Source organism: Alexandromys fortis, unplaced genomic scaffold (assembly GCF_014885135.2).
Source record: "Alexandromys fortis isolate MF-2015 unplaced genomic scaffold, M_Fortis_MF-2015_v1.1 scaffold_165, whole genome shotgun sequence".
NCBI lineage: Eukaryota > Metazoa > Chordata > Mammalia > Rodentia > Cricetidae > Alexandromys > Alexandromys fortis.
The window spans coordinates 3,722,183-3,739,809 of record NW_026068038.1 but is presented as its reverse complement, the minus strand read 5'-3'; the positions used below and the strand labels follow the sequence as shown (position 1 = coordinate 3,739,809).

The following is a 17,627-nucleotide window of genomic DNA, read 5'->3' as shown; positions in this document are numbered from 1 at the left end:
GTTCAAAGACCAAAGCCAACAAAATTATCAGCACCATCCAGGCAAAAGCTAAACATGGGATGACTTTCCAGCATAAATAAGGAGAAAGTTCTCAAATGGTAGTCTGTGGAATTCAAGGAACTGATAAACATAATCCACATGACAGGGACATGTGGCCCACAGGGCTGAAAAGTACCATTGAGGGAGGTAAATTCAGCACAGGCAAGTTTTGTTGTTAGTTCCGTTTGGTTTTTGTTTGTTTGGTTGTTTTGGTTTGATTTGGTTTTTCTGTTCAGGATTACTCTGTGTGACCCTGACTGTCCTGGAACCTGCTCTGTAGGCCAGGTTGGTCTCAGACTCACAGAGATCTGCCTGCCTCTGCCTCCCCAGGCCTGGGATTAAAGCCTTTTGTCACCACCACCCAGCCAGGCAAGTTTTCAGTATAGGTGAACTGGGAGAGAATGCCTGAAAAAACATAGCCAAAGATCCCTTCATGCTGTTGCTTGAAGGAGATGCAGCCAGGACTGTTAAGTTGAAGTTCTTACTAGTGCCATGCTTGGAAACCCCCAGGGATCTTTGTGATTTGAGAACACTCTGGTCTACACAGCCAATTTCAAGCCAGCCAGAGCTACATTATCAGGCCCAAGGATTTCTTCCAAGTGTCTCTGCTGCCTATGGTGACATCATTTACTTTTTGTAGTAAGATGGCTTAGTCAAGACCAAATATTGGAAAGATTTTTATGACTTGTATTATGTTATAAAGTAGTTTATGATATCAAAAACGGGCTAGAGAGATAGCTCAGAGGTTAAAAGCATTAACTGCTCTTTCAGAGGTCCTGAGTTCAATTCCCAGCAACCACATGGTAGTTTACAACCATCTGTAATGAGATCTGGTGCCATCTTCTGGTGTTCAATATGTGCAGGGCGTATACATAATAAATAAATAAAATCATTAGGGGCTGGAGAGATGGCTCAGTGGTTAAGAGCATTGCCTGTTCTTCCAAAGGTCCTGAGTTCAATTCCCTGCAACCACATGGTGGCTCACAACCATCTGTAATGAGGTCTGGTGCCCTCTTCTGGCTTGCAGACATATACACAGACAGAATATTGTATACATAATAAATAAATATTTAAAAAAATTATCCAAAAAAAATAAAATTAAAAAATAAATAAATGGAAAATGGCATGGCAGTACAATCATTATATGGAGAAGAATTTCTGATTATAATACATGCAGTGAAGAAAATAAAACCAACACAGAAAGTGGCTTTAGGACAAGTTGAGGGGTGAGAACTAGTTTAACATGATATTCAGAAAGGCCACTAAATAAAAAACAAAAATTGATATCAAAAACAAAATTGAGGGAGCTGTGGAGATAGCACAGCAGTTGAGAGCACTGTCAAGGACCTAGATGTGATTCTCAGCACCCACATGACAGCTCGCAAGCATCTATAACCCTAGTTCAAGGCGACCTGATGCCCTCTTCTGACCTCTGTAGGGACCAGGCATAACCATGGTGCATATACATACACGCAGGCAACATACTCAAACACAAAATTTTAAAATGTAATTTTTAAAAACTTGCCAGATGTGGCAATGCATATCTTTAATCCAACTCTCAGGAGGCAGGGGCATGTGGATCTCTGAATTAGAGGCCATCTTGTTCTACATAGCAAGTTCCAGGACAGCCAGGCCTATGTAGTCCCTGTCTCAAAAAAAAAAAAAANGGTTGGACCAGAGAGAGTCTGCTCTCACTCCATCACACAGAAACTCTTCTAGGCTATATGGTACCAAAAGAAGGGAGTGGGATGGGGTGCTTTATGACACTTGATCCTTGAAATAGCAACAATTACCATGTGATCGCTCGAGGATGACGCAGTGCTTGTAACAGGATCCAGAGAGAGAGAGAGAGAGAGAGAGAGAGAGAGAGAGAGAGAGAGAGAGAGAGAGAGAGAGAGAGAGAATGTGTATGTGTGTGTATACATGTATACACAGAAAGAATGTGTATGTGTGTGTGTGTGTGTGTGTGTATATTCTCTATCACAGGGCTGTTATATAGAGAAACCCTTTCTCAAAAAAAAAAAACCCACAAAACTGACAGTGTAATATTTTCAGCGGATTTGGCTGTTCATTCAAATGAGTTAAACATGTGTCTTCAAGGTGAAATCTGATTATCAGTACAATGTTTCAACCATAGCAGTATTCTAAATGAAATGGTAGGATAAGTTAAGGCACACCATTTAATGGATTTCTATACACCGTCTAAGCATAGTCCTATTTTTAAATAGCAGAAATATTTAGCCTTGTTTTTCAATCTGATACATGAATTTGAAAAAAGATTTCAAGATTTCTGGGCAGAGAATATTTTGTCATATTTACAGCTCCATTTTCAATTGACATAAACAGGTTACCTGCCATTTTGTTTTTATTCTTCGTGTGGATGAGTGCGGAGGTTGGAAGACAACCTGTGGGAGTCAGTTGTCCCCTAGCGTTTCGAGGGATGGAACTCAGGTGGTCAGCCTTGGCAGAAAGAACCCTCACCCACTGAGTCATCATGCCAACCAGGGCCCTACTAATTTTCAAGTGGAATCTTCCCAGGAACAAATGCCCTAGGCGTCACAATCGTGCCTTATTCATGCCATTGCTTGAGCATGAATCTGTGAACAACTATTTTCAGGGACGAAACAGTAAAATTAGGACCAAGCATCTGACATTTCAGAACACACATAATTTCAACTCGTTCCACTGAACAAGACACCTTGCGTTTATTATTTGCCGAGGTAGAGGTGGGTGCACATTGCACCTGGGCATGCACTGGTGACCAAAGGATGACTATCAGGAGTCAGCTCTCCCTTTTCAACATGTGATCCCAGGCACTGAATGCAGGTCACCAAGCTCAGCAGTGAGCACCCTTACCTTCTGAGTCACCTCACTGGCATTCAGACCAGATATTGATGAGCTGATTTATCAAATACAATGTAAAATATATAACTAGTTTCATGTGTCCTTCTCTTACATTTTTTTAAGTTTATATTTGTTTTTTAAATGTATGTATTTTTTAAGTATGATTGCTTGCTCCGCATGTGTGCCTGCATGCATCAGAGCCCCTTATAGATTGTTGTGAGCCACCATGTGGTTGCTGGGAATTGAACTCAAGACCTCTAAAAAAGCAGCCAGTGCTCCTAACTGTTGAGCCATCTCACCAGCCTGCCTCTTACATTTATTATAAAAAAAATTAACCAATGAAGTTCCACTACCTAGATACGTTCATTTATCAGTGATCACATATTTGGGACCTGCTCAATTATTTTAAGACTTTCCCAAATGAGCTCCACATTTCACTAGTATTTGTAGATTTAATATGTGATCCAAGGCAGCTCTTCATCCAGTGTGTCCCAGGGAAGTCAAAAGGTTGGATACCTTTGTACAAAAACATCAGCTCATAAACGCAGACAAAATCAATCACCATTTCACAATTATTATACTCAGGCAAGAATGGTTGTGGATGCTAGGTTGGTAGAAGTTACAGTAAGAACTAGACAGTTTCATAGTCTCAAAGTATCTCCACATTCAACACCAAGGACAAAGAGATAAACAGTAATCTTAATGGAGAAACCTGACCTACATGTGTAATGGTTTGAATATGAAGAGCTCCCCACAAGTTCACGTGTTAAACACTCGGTCTCAGGTGGTGATGCTGTTTCTGAAAGTGGTGGGAACTTGAGGAACTGGAGCCTAGCAGATGGAAGCAGGTCGTCAAGGGCGTGCTTTTGAAGGTCTGTGGTCCCAGGTCCTTTCCTGGCTCTCTGCCATAAGATAAACAGCTTCTTCCCATTCTCCCCCATCACAGTGTTTTCCCTCACCATCGGCCCAGAATCAGTGGAGTCAAGGACTGTGGGCTGAATCTGTTGACACCATGAGCCGAAATCAGGCCTCCTTTTAAGTTCCTGGGGTTTTTGTTTGTTTTGTTTAGTTTGGTGTTTTGTTTTTGAGACAAGGTTTCTCTGTGTAGTTGTGGTTGTCCCTGGACTCACTAAGTACACCATGAACTCAGAGATCCACCTGTCTCTGCCTCTCAAGTGTTGGGATTAAAGGTGTAGGCCACCATGCCAAGCTAAGGCTGTTCTTTCTATCAAGTATCTGGCACAGCACTGAAAGAATAACTGGTATGCCACCTTAACTTGGTGTCTTGGCTATTGTTCCATTGCTGTGATGGAACACCATGGCCAAGGCATTTAACTGGGGGCTTGCTTACTGCTTCAGAGGGTGGGTTCCTGTCCATCATGGCAGGGAATGTGAAGGCAGGCAGGCCTGGCACTGAGCAGTAGCTGAGAGCTTATATCCTGATCCCCAGGCAGGAAGCAGAGAGAAACTGGGCCTGATTAAACCTCAAAGCCCACTCCCATTGACATACCTCCCACAAGGCCACGCCTCCTAATCCTTCCCAAACAGTTCCACCAACTTATCAAGCATTCAGATATTTGAGCCTATAAGGGCCATTCTCATTCAAACCACAAGAAGTCTTCAGCAGTGGTCAGAACATACCACCATTATACCGTCAGGTCACACTGAGAACACATATCACTACTGTGGAATTTCTGCTAGACAACCAAAGTTGGAATCTAACATGAGACAAAAACAAACTGGAGACTATTCATCGAAATAGTCAGGGGTGGGGTTATAGATCAGTCATAAAACACTTGCCTAGCATGCACAAAACCCCTGGATCCACACACACACACACACACACACACACACACACACACCTCTCTCTCTCTCTCTCTCTCTCTCTCTCTCTCTCTCTCTCTCTCTCTGAGGAGCAAAGGTGTCCTGGGTTGTATTTGTTTTGCTTGTGTTTTTGTTTGTTTTTTGAGACAGGGTTTCTCTGTGTAGCTCTGGCTGTCCTGGCACTTTCTTTGTACACCAAGCTGATCTTGAACTCTGCCTGCCTCTGTCTCCCGAGTTGATTTCTGTTTTGACAGACTCTCATATAGTTTAAGATGCCCTCAGATATATTTATACAGCCAAAGGTGACTATGACCTCCTGCTATTCCTGCCTCTGCCTCCAGGGATTGTTAGATTAGTCATGTGCCACCTTGCCCACTTTATGCTGGAGATCGACCCCAAGGCTTCATGCATGCCAGGCATATTCTCTTCCAGTTGAGCTGCACACCCAGTGTGAACAGATCTTGCTGCTTTGTTGTGCTTTTTTGATGCAGGGTCTCTCTACATAGCCCTGACTGGCCTGGAACTCACTATGTAGACCAAGCTGATCTCAAATTCAGAGATCTGCCTGCCTCTACTTCCTATGTACTGGAATTAAAGGCATGCACTACCATACCCAGCTCTGTGAATAAGATCTTAATGTTAGTTTCCTTGATAGTTGAATTAAGGACATGAAAAAAAGAAATATTTTTAATTTATTTGTCTTCTTATATATTGGGTTGTTTGTTTTTGTTTTTGTTTTTGTTTTTTTGAGATAGGGTTTCTCTGTGTAGCTCTCGCTGTCTTGGAACTCACTTTGTAGACCAGGCTGGCCTTGAACTCAGAGATCTGTCTGCCTCTGCCTCCTGAGTGCTCCAATTAAAAGTGTTCACCACTACCACCACCTGGATACGCAGACTCTTCTTATCAAGCTGTGGGCTCATAGAAGGATCCTCAAATGATTCTATGAAAATCTACATTGGGGTGTATTTTAAGAGGGGGTCCACCACTTTGCTCAACAAACACCAGACTAGTAACATTTCCTTTAGACACTATGATTTATAGCTGGGAACATGTGATGCTGATTACACAGGAGGCTCGGGAAGGGCCATAGCCACAGGACAGAAATGTGATACAATGGTAAGAAAACAAGATTCGGGGGATAGGAAAATGGCATTTGGTTTTAAGACCCTCTTTGACTCCAAAGAGGAAGCAGAACAGGGACCTGCTGCTGACCCACATCACACCCAAAGGCCTCCTTCCTCCTCCACCCTGAGGTAGGTCAACTCCACTTTCCCCACTTTCCAGATGGGAAAATTGAAACAGAAAAGATAGCAAGAGTAAAGCTACCTGATGATACAGAGGAGCAAGGAGGCGGTGGCAGTATATCCGTCCACCCCTCAAACAAGCCAGCAAACTAAGTTTCATCTTGCAAGTTGAGGCGTCCCTTCTTGTGCCTCATTAGAAGTGAGGGAAATCCCAGTTGTGACACTCCTTGGCCTGTGTCCGTCAACAGCAATTCACAGGCAAAGAGGAAAGGGGCAGATGTAAGCAGTTCCTGCTTCCCAAGGAAGGACAGAAGCCACATTCTGAGACCCCTGACTCCACACATCTTCAGCCATAGGATTTATGGGGTGTGTGCCTGGAGGTGCCTCACCGCAAAGTTATAGGTCATGCCCACCCTCAAAGCCTAGACTTTCATGCTTGGCCATCCACCTCCTGCTTGTGTCTTTCTTAAGCAAAGATTCGTAGCTCTTGGCCTCAGACTCCTGAATCATCACTCAGTGACTGGTCATCTTTAACCAGAGAATTGCAGCAACAGAACAGACTTCTGTGGGAAAATTTGGTCCCCCAAATGCCACACAGGACAACAGTGACTGACCAGCTAACCTGACCTTGAACCTGTTTCAGGGACATAGCCCCATCTATGTAACTTGAGGCTGAGATATCTTCCTTAAATGAGTCCCTAACTGCCCAGCTCAGAGCACCAGGATAACGTGGACTAGGCAATGGCAGGAGCAGGTGTATCTGCCAAGAAAAACTCCACAGATCCCTTCCCTCCCTATTGTAAAAAGGGCAGGGAAACACACAGGACCGACCGACTAAGGAGGAGGAGGAGGACTCTCAGGATGCTGAGACAGTCCATGGGACACCACTGTGAACAGCTCCAGCCAGAGAAAACCTGAAGCCCTAAGGAGACAAGGTGCTAAGAAGGATAGGAGCCTCTAAGTAGAACCTAAATTATCTACAGCAGAGATAAAATTCCATCAGGAGGTCCCCTCTGGTCTCACTGGTCAGGCCTCTAGAGTGTCTGACCAGTTGTCAGGGCGGTAGACAGGAGCAGGGCCCTCTCTAAGGGCCAGAAGGACTGGTTGTAAAGGACTAGAGGGCTCTGTGTCATAGGAGAGTGATCCACCTTTCCTGGGGAGTCACACCCAGGCTCCCCTAACTAGGGAGCCTACAGTGGGGCAGAAGCAGCATTCTGACCCCTTGTAGCAGCACACCCAATAAACAGCCAGGTATAGAACTCCAAATCTCAGCAAGCACCTGGGGAATGGCAGTCCTGGTGGCTACCAGTCACTTCCTTCTGGCCCAGAGAATGTTCTCGGCGGGGGGTCTCCACAGCAGAATGAACACCTGGACGGCAATGCCAGCAGGGTGACAGCCAGAAGGGAAGATATGGTGCCTGGTGTCTCCTCCAACGTTCTAGGCATCCACATCCAGACCAGGTTCCTGGAAAAGTGACTGCTTCCTCAAGTTGAGCCGGGCACACTTGGGGCAGGTGGTTGAGTTGTCGTAATAGCAGTCCCTGAGGTTAGAAAGATAGGCTGGATTCTGCACGGAAAATGTTACGTCCTGGGCTAGTCTCAGTATCTTCCTGCAAATTGGCAATCAAGCTCAGAGATGCTCACAACCATAGAGCATTAGCAGAATCTACATCCAAGTATGATTTACCACAAAGCCTGGTACGTAGGTGCTGGCCTCTACGAAAGAGTCAGGCTTCCAGCAATCGTACCCAGCTCGAAGCTTTCTTTTATTTGTGTGTTTGTGCCTGAACACGTGAAGGTGGGCACACACGGGACACCCACGATATGCCAGTGGAAGATAGGAACAACTTGAGGGACGTGGTTTTTCTTCCACCGTGCAGGCTTTAGGGATCAAAACCAAGTAAGCAGGCTTGGCAGACAGCTCCTCTACCTACTGAGCCATCTTCTCAGTCCTCTGAGCTTTCTTATTCAGCCAACGCCATCGTTTATCAGCACTAATGCAGCGTCTACCCGCGATTCCCAAACTGTGTGTCAGAGTACAACAGGGCTCAGCAGACTCCTTTGTTGGTTTGGTTTTTAAACTTTTCTCTTCAGGCATGAAGGGTGGCACAGGTTTGGGCCCCTCTGGCCTGTACTGATCCAGAAACAGTAACTCTACTGTAGGTGCAGAACAAAGCAGTAGTGGACCCTGTGAGCGAGCCGGGCCAGGAAGGCTCTAGAGGTTCGTGCGGGATATTTTAAGGAGCCCAGCGTAGGTGTTCATTCCTGATGGAACTTTTTCCCCCTTTGTGACAGGGTCTCATGTAACACAAATTGACCTCAAACTTGCTATGTAGCTTAGGATGACTGAACTTGGATCCTCCTGCTATTGCCTCCCAAGTGCTAAGATTACATGCATGTACTAGCATGCTTCGCTCTGCTCTGCACTAGAAATCAAACCTAAGTTTCATGCATGCCAGGCTACATTCCTAGGCCCTTAATGGAACTTTTAATGTGGACATAGACATCAGGGCCTAACTCCAGCAAAGGGTTCTGAAAACCAGACAGCAAAAGCCCAAATGTCTGCCTCTTCTCTCCTGGGCAGCAGCTTGAGGTTCCACAAGACCAGCTGCAGCCAGGGGCAAGGGAAGGCATTCTGCTTAGAAGGCAGGGAGGAGCCTGAGTACCTAGCAGAGTAAGTCACGGGCCACACCCACCTGTGGAAGACGGCTGAACAGTCGGTGCACACAGATGTATGGCTGTCAAAGGGAAACAGCACGTCGCCTTCTTTGCAGAGTTCGCACACAAACCCCTTGGCTTGGCACCGCTGTTGGAAAAGGAATCAGGATTAATGGCTGGCAAGTAAATGCCAACTCAGGCCAGGAACGCACTGGCCAATCCAGACCCTGAGGACTGGTGGACAGAACAGTAGAGAGTCTCCTCTAGATAGGGCCACCATCACAGAGGGCATGGGAGAAGAGTCTCCTCTAGGCAGGGCCACCATCACAGAGGGCACGGGGAGACCCACCTCACAGTCCAGCTTGATGTGCTTGGCAAAGAGCGTGTGGATCTCCGTGAGGGAGCAGCTGAGGCGGCCCATGTGCACCTCCAAGAGGTCCTGGATAGAATACATCTCATCGTTCTCCACAAAATGCTGCCGGTCCTGGAGCTGTCAAGACCCAGCAGGTGTGACCCCAAATGCAGAGAAAGGGTTCCCCATTCCCCACCCATGGCCCAGAGTTCTTGTGGAAACCCGCAAGTTTCATAGGGCGTCTGTATAGGGACCTCAAGAGCCTGGAGAAGCCAAATGGTAGCTATGGCCACGGCAGCATTTCCTGATCTCTGCCCCCATTTCACACACTGATAATGTCCCTCCAGCCACAACAGCTGCTCGGTGCGCCTCGCTTTTGACCATAGCTTCCCCCTGCTATCCGTGCCTCTTCCCGGTCCTGGTCTCTGTTTAACACCTTCCAGCTCACCCCACCCCTTGCTCTGCTTGCTTCTATGTACAGAGCTCACACTCTGACATACCGCCTAGTCCCTTGCCTTCCTGACCCACTGGCCATTCCCCAAGGGCCTGTTTGCTGACTGCTCTCATAATTTGGGGGGGGGGGGGTTGAGACAGGGTTCCTCTGTGTAACAGCCCTCGCTGTTTTGGAACTTGCTGACTGTTCCCATAATTTATAACAGTGTCTAAGACCTGCCCCTTCGCAACCTGACCTGCAGCAGCAACCGCGCCTCCATGGCCTCCTTGCAGGTGATGAAGTATGGCTTCATGAGCAGGATGTCCTGGCGCAGCTTCTGCAGGCAGACAACAGTGGACAGCTCAGCCATGGCACACGGGTGACACCGTGGCTGTTTCTGTAAGGCTAAGAGCTGGTTTTGTACTGGCTTCATAGGGGCCATGCTCATAAGTCTGCTTCTCCTTATACTGTGGGCAAGGGCAGTAGCGACTGGGGAAGGTGCCCTCAAATTCCACAAGATGGTCCTACATTTGAGTGGGTATCCAACCTCAAGGGCAAATCACAGGATCTTGAGGTCTGTCTGTTAAAGATGCCTCTTGAGATCTCCCTTTCACGTCACGTCACTTTGCCCAGTTCCACAGACAAGCGGTGAGCCCACCCTGCTGCCTCAAGACAGCACTAAGTCATATCCAACAGAGTGGGCCAAAATCCTAGGCCAACGCCTCGACCTTGACCATTCTCCTTGCTCTGCCTCAGACCCCTCCCCTAAAACAGGGAATCGAAGTCCTTTCTACTGCCTTGCCTATGTCATCAGCTCCTGCCTGCCCTACAGCACTTCCTAACCTCTGCCCCGACTCGTCTGGCGACCAGTGGCTAAAGCCATACAGAGCTGCTGAAAATGTCTAGTTTTCACTTGGACTGCTGTAAGTATAGGGCACACACTAGAATTCAAGGTTACAGTACACACAAAAATAATAAAATATCTTGACAAGTTTTATGTTGACTGCATATTATAACATTTTGGTTCTATTTGGCAGAATAGACTTTTAGACAGGCATAGAAGCACCAACCTGCTGTATACCAACACTTGGAAGGTAGAGACAGAAGGGTCAGGGTTCAAGAGCAGCCTTAGCTATATATCAAATTCAGGGTCAGCCTGAGCTACATGTTCTGTACATGCCAGATGTATACAATGCTGGGAACTGAACCCAGTGCTTCCTGCATCTAAGCTAGAAATTCTAACAAAGGAACCACATTCCCAGCCAGGTAGGTAAATAAGTAGACAGATGATTGATTAGTAGATAAATAGGTAGACAGATGATAGATGGTTGATTGGTAGGCAAATAGGTAGACAGATGATACAGATGAAAGATGGTTGATTGGTACGTAAATAGGCAGACAGGTGATAGATGGTTGATTGATAAATGGATAGAATTAAAATCTCTTTCTCCCTCTCCCCCCTCTACACACTTTCTGATAGGCTATCTGACTACCAAGCGCAGGCCGATCTCACACTAATGATCCTTCTACCCACGTCCCCAGTGCTAACATCACAGGGATGAGCCCCCACCCTAGGTTCTGCTTTTCCTAAGAGATTATCAGCGAGTTTAACATTGTCTCTATGGTTGTAATACTTTCGATTCAGCAGATAGACAAGGAGCCTGCAGAACTTCCCATCCCGACAAGCCCATCCGGACCCTAACCAAGGCCCAGCCTCACCCGGATCTCCACCAGCTCTTCCACGTAGTTAAACAGCAGAGGGTTAATCTCCCGAAGCCGGAGCACTGGCCGAGACACCATCAGTGCCAGGTAGCGCATGCTGCAGCGGGACACCTGCAGGGGGAGCTGAGTGAGCAGCTAGCTCGCAGAGCTAGGGCTGGTGGGGCCAAAAACATGCCCCGCCCTCTCCCTACTCCCCCCCCCCCACCATCGAAGCCACCGCCCAACCTTGCGCGGGACTTTCCCTCCCCACCCTCAAAGCCACCACATCTCCAGAGCCCAACTTTGCCGGGACTTTCCCTCCCCACCATCAAAGCCACGGCATCTCCAGAGCCCAACCTTGCACGGGACTCTCCCTCCCCACTCTCAGAGCCACCGCATCTCCAGAGCCCAACCTTGCGTGGCTCGAAGTCCCAGTTGTGTACCACTCGCGCAGGGATGACGGCCAGGTCGTTCCAGTGGCAGTGGCTGCAGTAGTACTGGCCGGTGTAGTCACACTGCCGGGCCTCACTAGGCACACCTCCTGTGGGGGCCAGGCGGTTACAAGGTCAGGATAGCTATTAGGGGTTAAGGTCCGCCTTCCCTGCCCAAGGATTCAGTCCATGCTCGCTCATCAAGGCTGCAATAAAGAGTAAGCTGAGTTAGGGGTTCCCTGCCCCACAGACTCAGCTTACCCATTCCTACCCAGGAGGCCCTCAGCCACCCCAGTGTCCCAGCACCCTGTCTACTCATCAGCAAAATGAGACAACAGAGTAGTAAGAGAGAAAGAAGCCATGTAGGGACCCCACAAACTCATAGTAGTTAGTATTTCCATCTCTAGAAAGTGATTATTGTATATTTTTCATTTTCTTTTCTTCTGCACAGTTGGGATGAAACCAAGAGCCTTATGTATGCTAAGCAAGTATTCTTTTTTTTTATTTATTTATTATGTATACAGTTATTCTGTCTGCATGTATGCCTGCAGGTCAGAAGAGGGCACCAGATCTCACTATGGATGGTTCTGAGCCACCATGTGGTTGCTGGGAATGAACTCAGGACCTCTGGAAGAATAGCCAGTGCTCTTAACCTCTGAGCCCATAAGCAAGCATTCTTATAGTGAACCATATCCCCAGTGCTGTGTCATTTGTTTTCCCCTAGTCCTTGCCTTTGTGGGCTCTCTGTGACAGTGGGAACACAAAGGCACTGTAGTCAGAGACCAGACATCAGCCCTGGAGAGACCTGGACAAGTCATGAAACAGCTAGAAACCATCTGTTCCTATGGACCTGAAGGGATGGGTAACTTCCCTGTGTGACATCCCTAAAACAAGGCACCTGGACGGTGCCGGCCCCTGGCCCTCACTCAGCTGCTATGGTTGTGGTACAGCATCTCACACACCAACCGGGTGCCCCTCCTGGATCGTTTCTGCCACTGTTCTTCCCCAGCTTGGACGAGGACCCCATCTTTCACTCACGCAGGGAGATGGGAGCACGGCACTCGGCGCAGCGGTAGTCCTGGCTGTCCAGCCCCGTCTCGGGACAGATGTTCAGCTCATACTCAGCCTGGTGACTAACCTTGGAGCTGACACAGGGTTTGGAGATGAGGTTCAGGCACTTGCTGTGACAGCGGTAATAACACCCTGCAGCAGGAAAACACCCACATCTCTCAAAACTCGTGGATGGTCTTCAGCTGGACTGCTCTGCACACACACCCAGATCCCTCCACCGTCCTCATCAACCCAAGACTTTCACTTTGCACTACTGGGTGGCTCAACCTTTCAAAGATCCTCACGTCTCTGGACCCTAAGCTTTGTCTCGTACTCATGACTCCCACATCTAGTCAACCCACCATTAGCATCCGTCAGACCCCAGCTATCCAATGAAGTTTCCCCTCTTCCATCTCAACTGTCCTCTCCCATCTCCCATCTCAGGTTTCAGTGGCTCTATCCTTCTGGGGCTGAGACTACCACATGAGTCATCCTGACTCCAACTTAGTTCTGGAACCACGCTGACCTCACTCACACAGTACCCAACCTTTGCCAGAGACAATCCTCTCTTCCTTCCAGCTCAGCTCATCAACCAGAATCTAAGTATTCGGCACCCACGTACAGTTCTCACGGCACACGCAGCAATGCCCTTGGTCCCCTCTGATTGTACTTCTAATACACCTCCCCTTAGACATGGTACTTATCCTCACAGGTAAGTAACACACATCAACCACAGGGGCTTTGCACATACAATTCCCCATAACACATCCTTCCTCCTTAGATAATACTCCTGGCTTGTGCCCTGACCTCCAAGTGCTTGCTTAAATTGTCATATGAGTCTTTTTATTCTACCAAAAATAGTGCCCCCTGTATCCCCATAAGTATTATTCCATTGTCCTTTACAGCACTGTCTGACGTGCCAGGCCACTTCCTAATCTGGTTTCTCATACAGAGCAGTTCCATCATTCTGCAATATTCCCTTTGTTCTATCCAACACGGTAACCACCAGCCTTGCTTGGCTACTGAGCATTCCTAAAGTAGAAAACAAAACTAATCTACATATTCAACTCAGGTGAATTTAAATTTCAAAAACCATCTCTGATTCCTGCCGCTACACTAGGGGGCTCAGATCCGGAATCAAGGCCAGCGAAGGCAGGCGTGCTTGCTGCTGGTCTCCTCTGCTTCTCTCATCTCCAGGGCACAGCAATGCTTGGCCCTCTGTACATTCCTGACAATCGGACATAAGCCACGTCTGGGAGCAGAGCTTGTATAGGAGTGGGCCTAGGTCTTGGCCCACCTGTACAGGTGTACCAGGTCTGAATGAGGCCCCAGATGATGGTATTGCACTTATCACAGGTTTGCTTGACGCTCTTGCTCTTCTCCTTGTAGAAGCGGTGCTCTAGGAGAACCCGGATATTGGGTTCTTCCTCATTGGGATCCTGTAGGGGAAAAGCCACGGAAAGGTCACAGGTGAGCTAAGCTACAGCTCCTTCCCTTCGCTCAGGACCTCAGCAAACGCCTTCCAGGAACTGCTTGTAGCACAGTTTGAGTTTCAGCCCAAACTCATGTTCCCCTTCTCTCTTTAGCAACAGAACAGGTAGCTAGGTACCAACCCTCAAGGACACACACTATGGGCCTAGGCCTGGAGGGATGGCTCAGTAGTTAAGAGCCCTGGACTTCTGTGGGCTGGACTCTATGATACACGGTTGCCTCCTGTCCACACCTTCAGGTTATCATTCCCCAGAGGTTGTCAACACACTTGCTTCAGTGTCACAAAACGAACCAAGGGCTGTGATGGTTTCATAGTCAATTACTGTGAATGTTCCCTAAACTTGTGACCCAGGCCTGGCCAATCAGTCATGACTGACCTCCTGCCCACACTGAGAAAAGTGAGAAAAGTTATCAGTTGCTGAGGTCATCTCTGCCCCTCAGAGAGCCTCCCTGAAGGTGGATTAAAAACAAAGCAGATCACCGGGAGGTGGTGGCGCCTGCCTTTAATCCCAGGAGGCAGAGGCAGGCGGATCTCATTGAGTTTGAGACCAGCCTGGTCTACAAGAGCTAGTTCCAGGACAGGCTCCAAAACCACAGAGAAACCCTGTCTCGAAAAAAAAAAAAAAAAAACAGATCAAAAGAGTCAAAAGAGTATAGGGTTCCTGACATTATTAGAAGCCTCCCCAGCCCAAAACGGTTAACAAAACAATCTTTCTTCCTTTTGCTCTAAGCACCTTAGGATTGGAGGTTTCTGTCCCTCGCAATCAGAGGGACTGTCGTGTGTCTATCAGGGAAGTAACCAGCCTCCATTTTCATCCTGCTTTTTCTTCCTACTTTAGCCTTTCAGAGAACAGAGAAGACTCAACCCCTGTAAGGAGCCACGGGCACCCTGTCCTCCTGCCTCCCACAGTTCCAGCCCCGCCGCAGGCTCTACTGCAGTAAAGCAGTTCCGCACCCACCTTCAGCTCCTGCAGCTTCAGCCGGAGGTGGATCAGCCTCACCACGGCATCTTTCTGCTTCTCTGACTGCTCCGGCAGCTCCAGAATCACCTGCTTGCACTCCTCAATGGCCTGCCGCAGCTGCTGGACATCAGAGGCCAGGAAAAGACCCTGCCCAGATCGGAAGGCTACAGTCAGCTGACCATAGTCAGATGTCCACCTAGAAGTTCCTCCCCACGGAAGGTAAGCTGTCCTCAGGAGTAGTCAGGCGTAGAGCAGACCTCAGCTCGCTCAAGGCCCAGGAGAGTTAAGAATCCACTCATGCCGGGCGGTGGTGGCGCATGCCTTTAATCCCAGCACTCGGGAGGCAGAGGCAGGCGGATCTCTGAGTTTGAGACCAGCCTGGTCTACAAGAGCTAGTTCCAGGACAGGCTCCAAAGCCACAGAGAAACCCTGTCTCGAAGAAAAAAAAAAAAAAAAAAAAGAATCCACTCATAGTTGGGCTGTGGTGGATCACACCTTTAATTCCAGCACTCGGGAGGCAGAGATAGGCAGATCTCTGTGAGTTCGAGGCCAGCCTGGTCTAGGTCTACAAGAGCTAGTTCCACGACAGGCTCCAAAACTACAGAGAAACCCTGTCTTGAAAAACCAAGGAAAAAAAAAGAAGAATCTACTTACGCTCCCTGCTCCTAGCTGGACCAATCTACCTGCAGCAGGGTCTGGGGCTCAGTTGATAAAATGCTATGTCTAGCATACTTAAGTCCTGGGTTCGGTCTCCACCAAATAAACCTTACTTGATGGTCTGTGTAATCCAAACCCTCAGGGGGTGGAGGCAAAGGTGAAATATAACAGATTGGAGGTCAGACAGGGCTAGAGACTTGTCTCAAAAATAGGAAAAAGAAGGGAAAAAAGGAGTTAAAAGTCATCTTTAGTTACATAGCAATTACATAACAAGTTTGAGGCCAACCTGGGCTGCTTGAGAACCTGTCGTAAAGAGAGAACAAGGGGCTGGGGAGATGACCCTCAGTTAAGTGCTTGTATGAGGATGTGAGCTGGGATTCCCCAGCACACCGATAATACGCTGAGTAGGGCAGAACTCGTCTGTAAGCCTAGTGCTGGGGAAATGGAAGCAAGATGATCCCAGTGGCCCGCTGGTCTTGCTAAGTGAGCTTCAGGCTCAGGGACAGACTCTGATAAATAAATAAATAGGGAGGAGTAGGTGAGGCAGGGGCCAGTCTGATCTCATAGTGAGTTCCAGCCCAGTCAGGACTGCATAGTGAGACCCTATCTCAATAAACAAGGTGAAGAGCGATAGAAGACTCCTACTGACAGCTGCCTTACACACGTGTGTCGTGTACTCATGTACCGACACATACACCAAACACACAATTAAGAAAATATTTTGTGTGTGTGTTTTGCGAGACAGGGTTTCTTTGTAGCTTTTTGGAGAAGAAAATATTTTAAAAAAAAAATGCCAGGCCTCGGGGCACAGGCCTTTAATCCAGCACTTAGAGCCAGCACTCAGGTAGATCTCTGAATTCCAAGACAGCCTGGTCTACAGAGCCAGTTCCAGGACTGCCAAAGTACAGGAAACCCTGTCTCAAGGGGTGGGGGTGGGAACGATTGCTAAGAGCTGGGAGTGCTGCTCGGTAGCCAGGGCTTATCTAACACTGTGTGTGTGTGTGTGTGTGTGTGTGTGTGTGTGTGTGTGTGTGTGTGTGTGTGTGACGAGGCTCCCAACGTCACATGCTCACGCACACACTTCCTCTTGAGACATCTACATCCAATAGCTCTTTTTAGTCATGCTGTTTCATTTCTTTCTTTCTTTTTTTCCTTTTTGTTTGTTTTTGTTTTTCAAGACAGGGTTTCCCTCTGTAGCTTTGGAGCCTGTCCTGGAACTCTCTGTAGAGGCCTCAAACTCACAGATCCACCTGCCTCTGCTTCCGGAATGCTGAGATTTAAGGAGTGCTCCACCACCTCCCGGGGCTGTTTCACTTCTAAAAAGAAAGCCGAGAAAATGAGGAAGAGGCCTCTGACTTAAGGGCTAAAAAGCCTAAAAAGTGGTGAGCGCCTAAAGCAGCTCATCCCAGACTGGGCACTCCTGAGTGCTCTCACACTGACCCAGAAGCTCCGAGCCTCGCGAAGGCCCAGACCTAGAATGCTGTTTCCAGGTTCAGATCTCGGAGCGGGTTGGGGTAGGGGTGGGGGTGTCAGCTGACTCTGACCTCAAGAGGTTCGGTCCTCCTTCCACACAGTGGGCTTTTGAAAGACCAGGCGGAAAGACAGCGCTGCCCTTCCTTCCGCACCAGAGATCACTTTGTGGCAGAGAGGAACCATGAGGTGTGCTTTCAAAACCACTCTGGGCTTGACTAACTATGTGAGAGGCTGAGGCAGGAGGATAAAAAAAAAAACTCAAGACCTGCCTGGACTACAAGCAAGTTTTAGGCTAGCCTTAGAAGCTTAGGTAGAATTAATTTCAAAATGAAAAGTTAAAAATGGGAGACTGAGGGCTGGAGCAATGGCTCAGCCAGTAAAAACACTTGCTCTTAGCTGGTGTGGTGGTGGTGGCGGAGGCAGCGATGGAGCACGCTACATAGTAAGACCCTGTCTCAGAAAAAAAAA

The 17,627-nt window shown here is 48.0% G+C and overlaps 1 protein-coding gene across 1 annotated transcript in view; it reads right to left on the bottom strand.

Annotated features, from left to right (window-relative positions):
* Nucleotides 1-5,722: 5,722 nt before the first annotated feature.
* The window catches only part of Def8 (differentially expressed in FDCP 8 homolog), a 19,686-nt gene continuing 7,781 nt past the window's right edge, over nucleotides 5,723-17,627 (bottom strand). The window contains exons 5-13 of the mRNA XM_050165121.1: nucleotides 15,027-15,176; nucleotides 13,874-14,015; nucleotides 12,565-12,729; nucleotides 11,509-11,636; nucleotides 11,114-11,227; nucleotides 9,651-9,731; nucleotides 8,959-9,099; nucleotides 8,648-8,757; nucleotides 5,723-7,492 (exon numbers count right to left, since the gene is read on the bottom strand). Of these exons, the coding sequence (XP_050021078.1) occupies nucleotides 7,390-7,492; nucleotides 8,648-8,757; nucleotides 8,959-9,099; nucleotides 9,651-9,731; nucleotides 11,114-11,227; nucleotides 11,509-11,636; nucleotides 12,565-12,729; nucleotides 13,874-14,015; nucleotides 15,027-15,176 (1,134 nt within the window). The 3' untranslated portion in view covers nucleotides 5,723-7,389. The remainder of the gene's footprint in view (nucleotides 7,493-8,647; nucleotides 8,758-8,958; nucleotides 9,100-9,650; nucleotides 9,732-11,113; nucleotides 11,228-11,508; nucleotides 11,637-12,564; nucleotides 12,730-13,873; nucleotides 14,016-15,026; nucleotides 15,177-17,627) is intronic.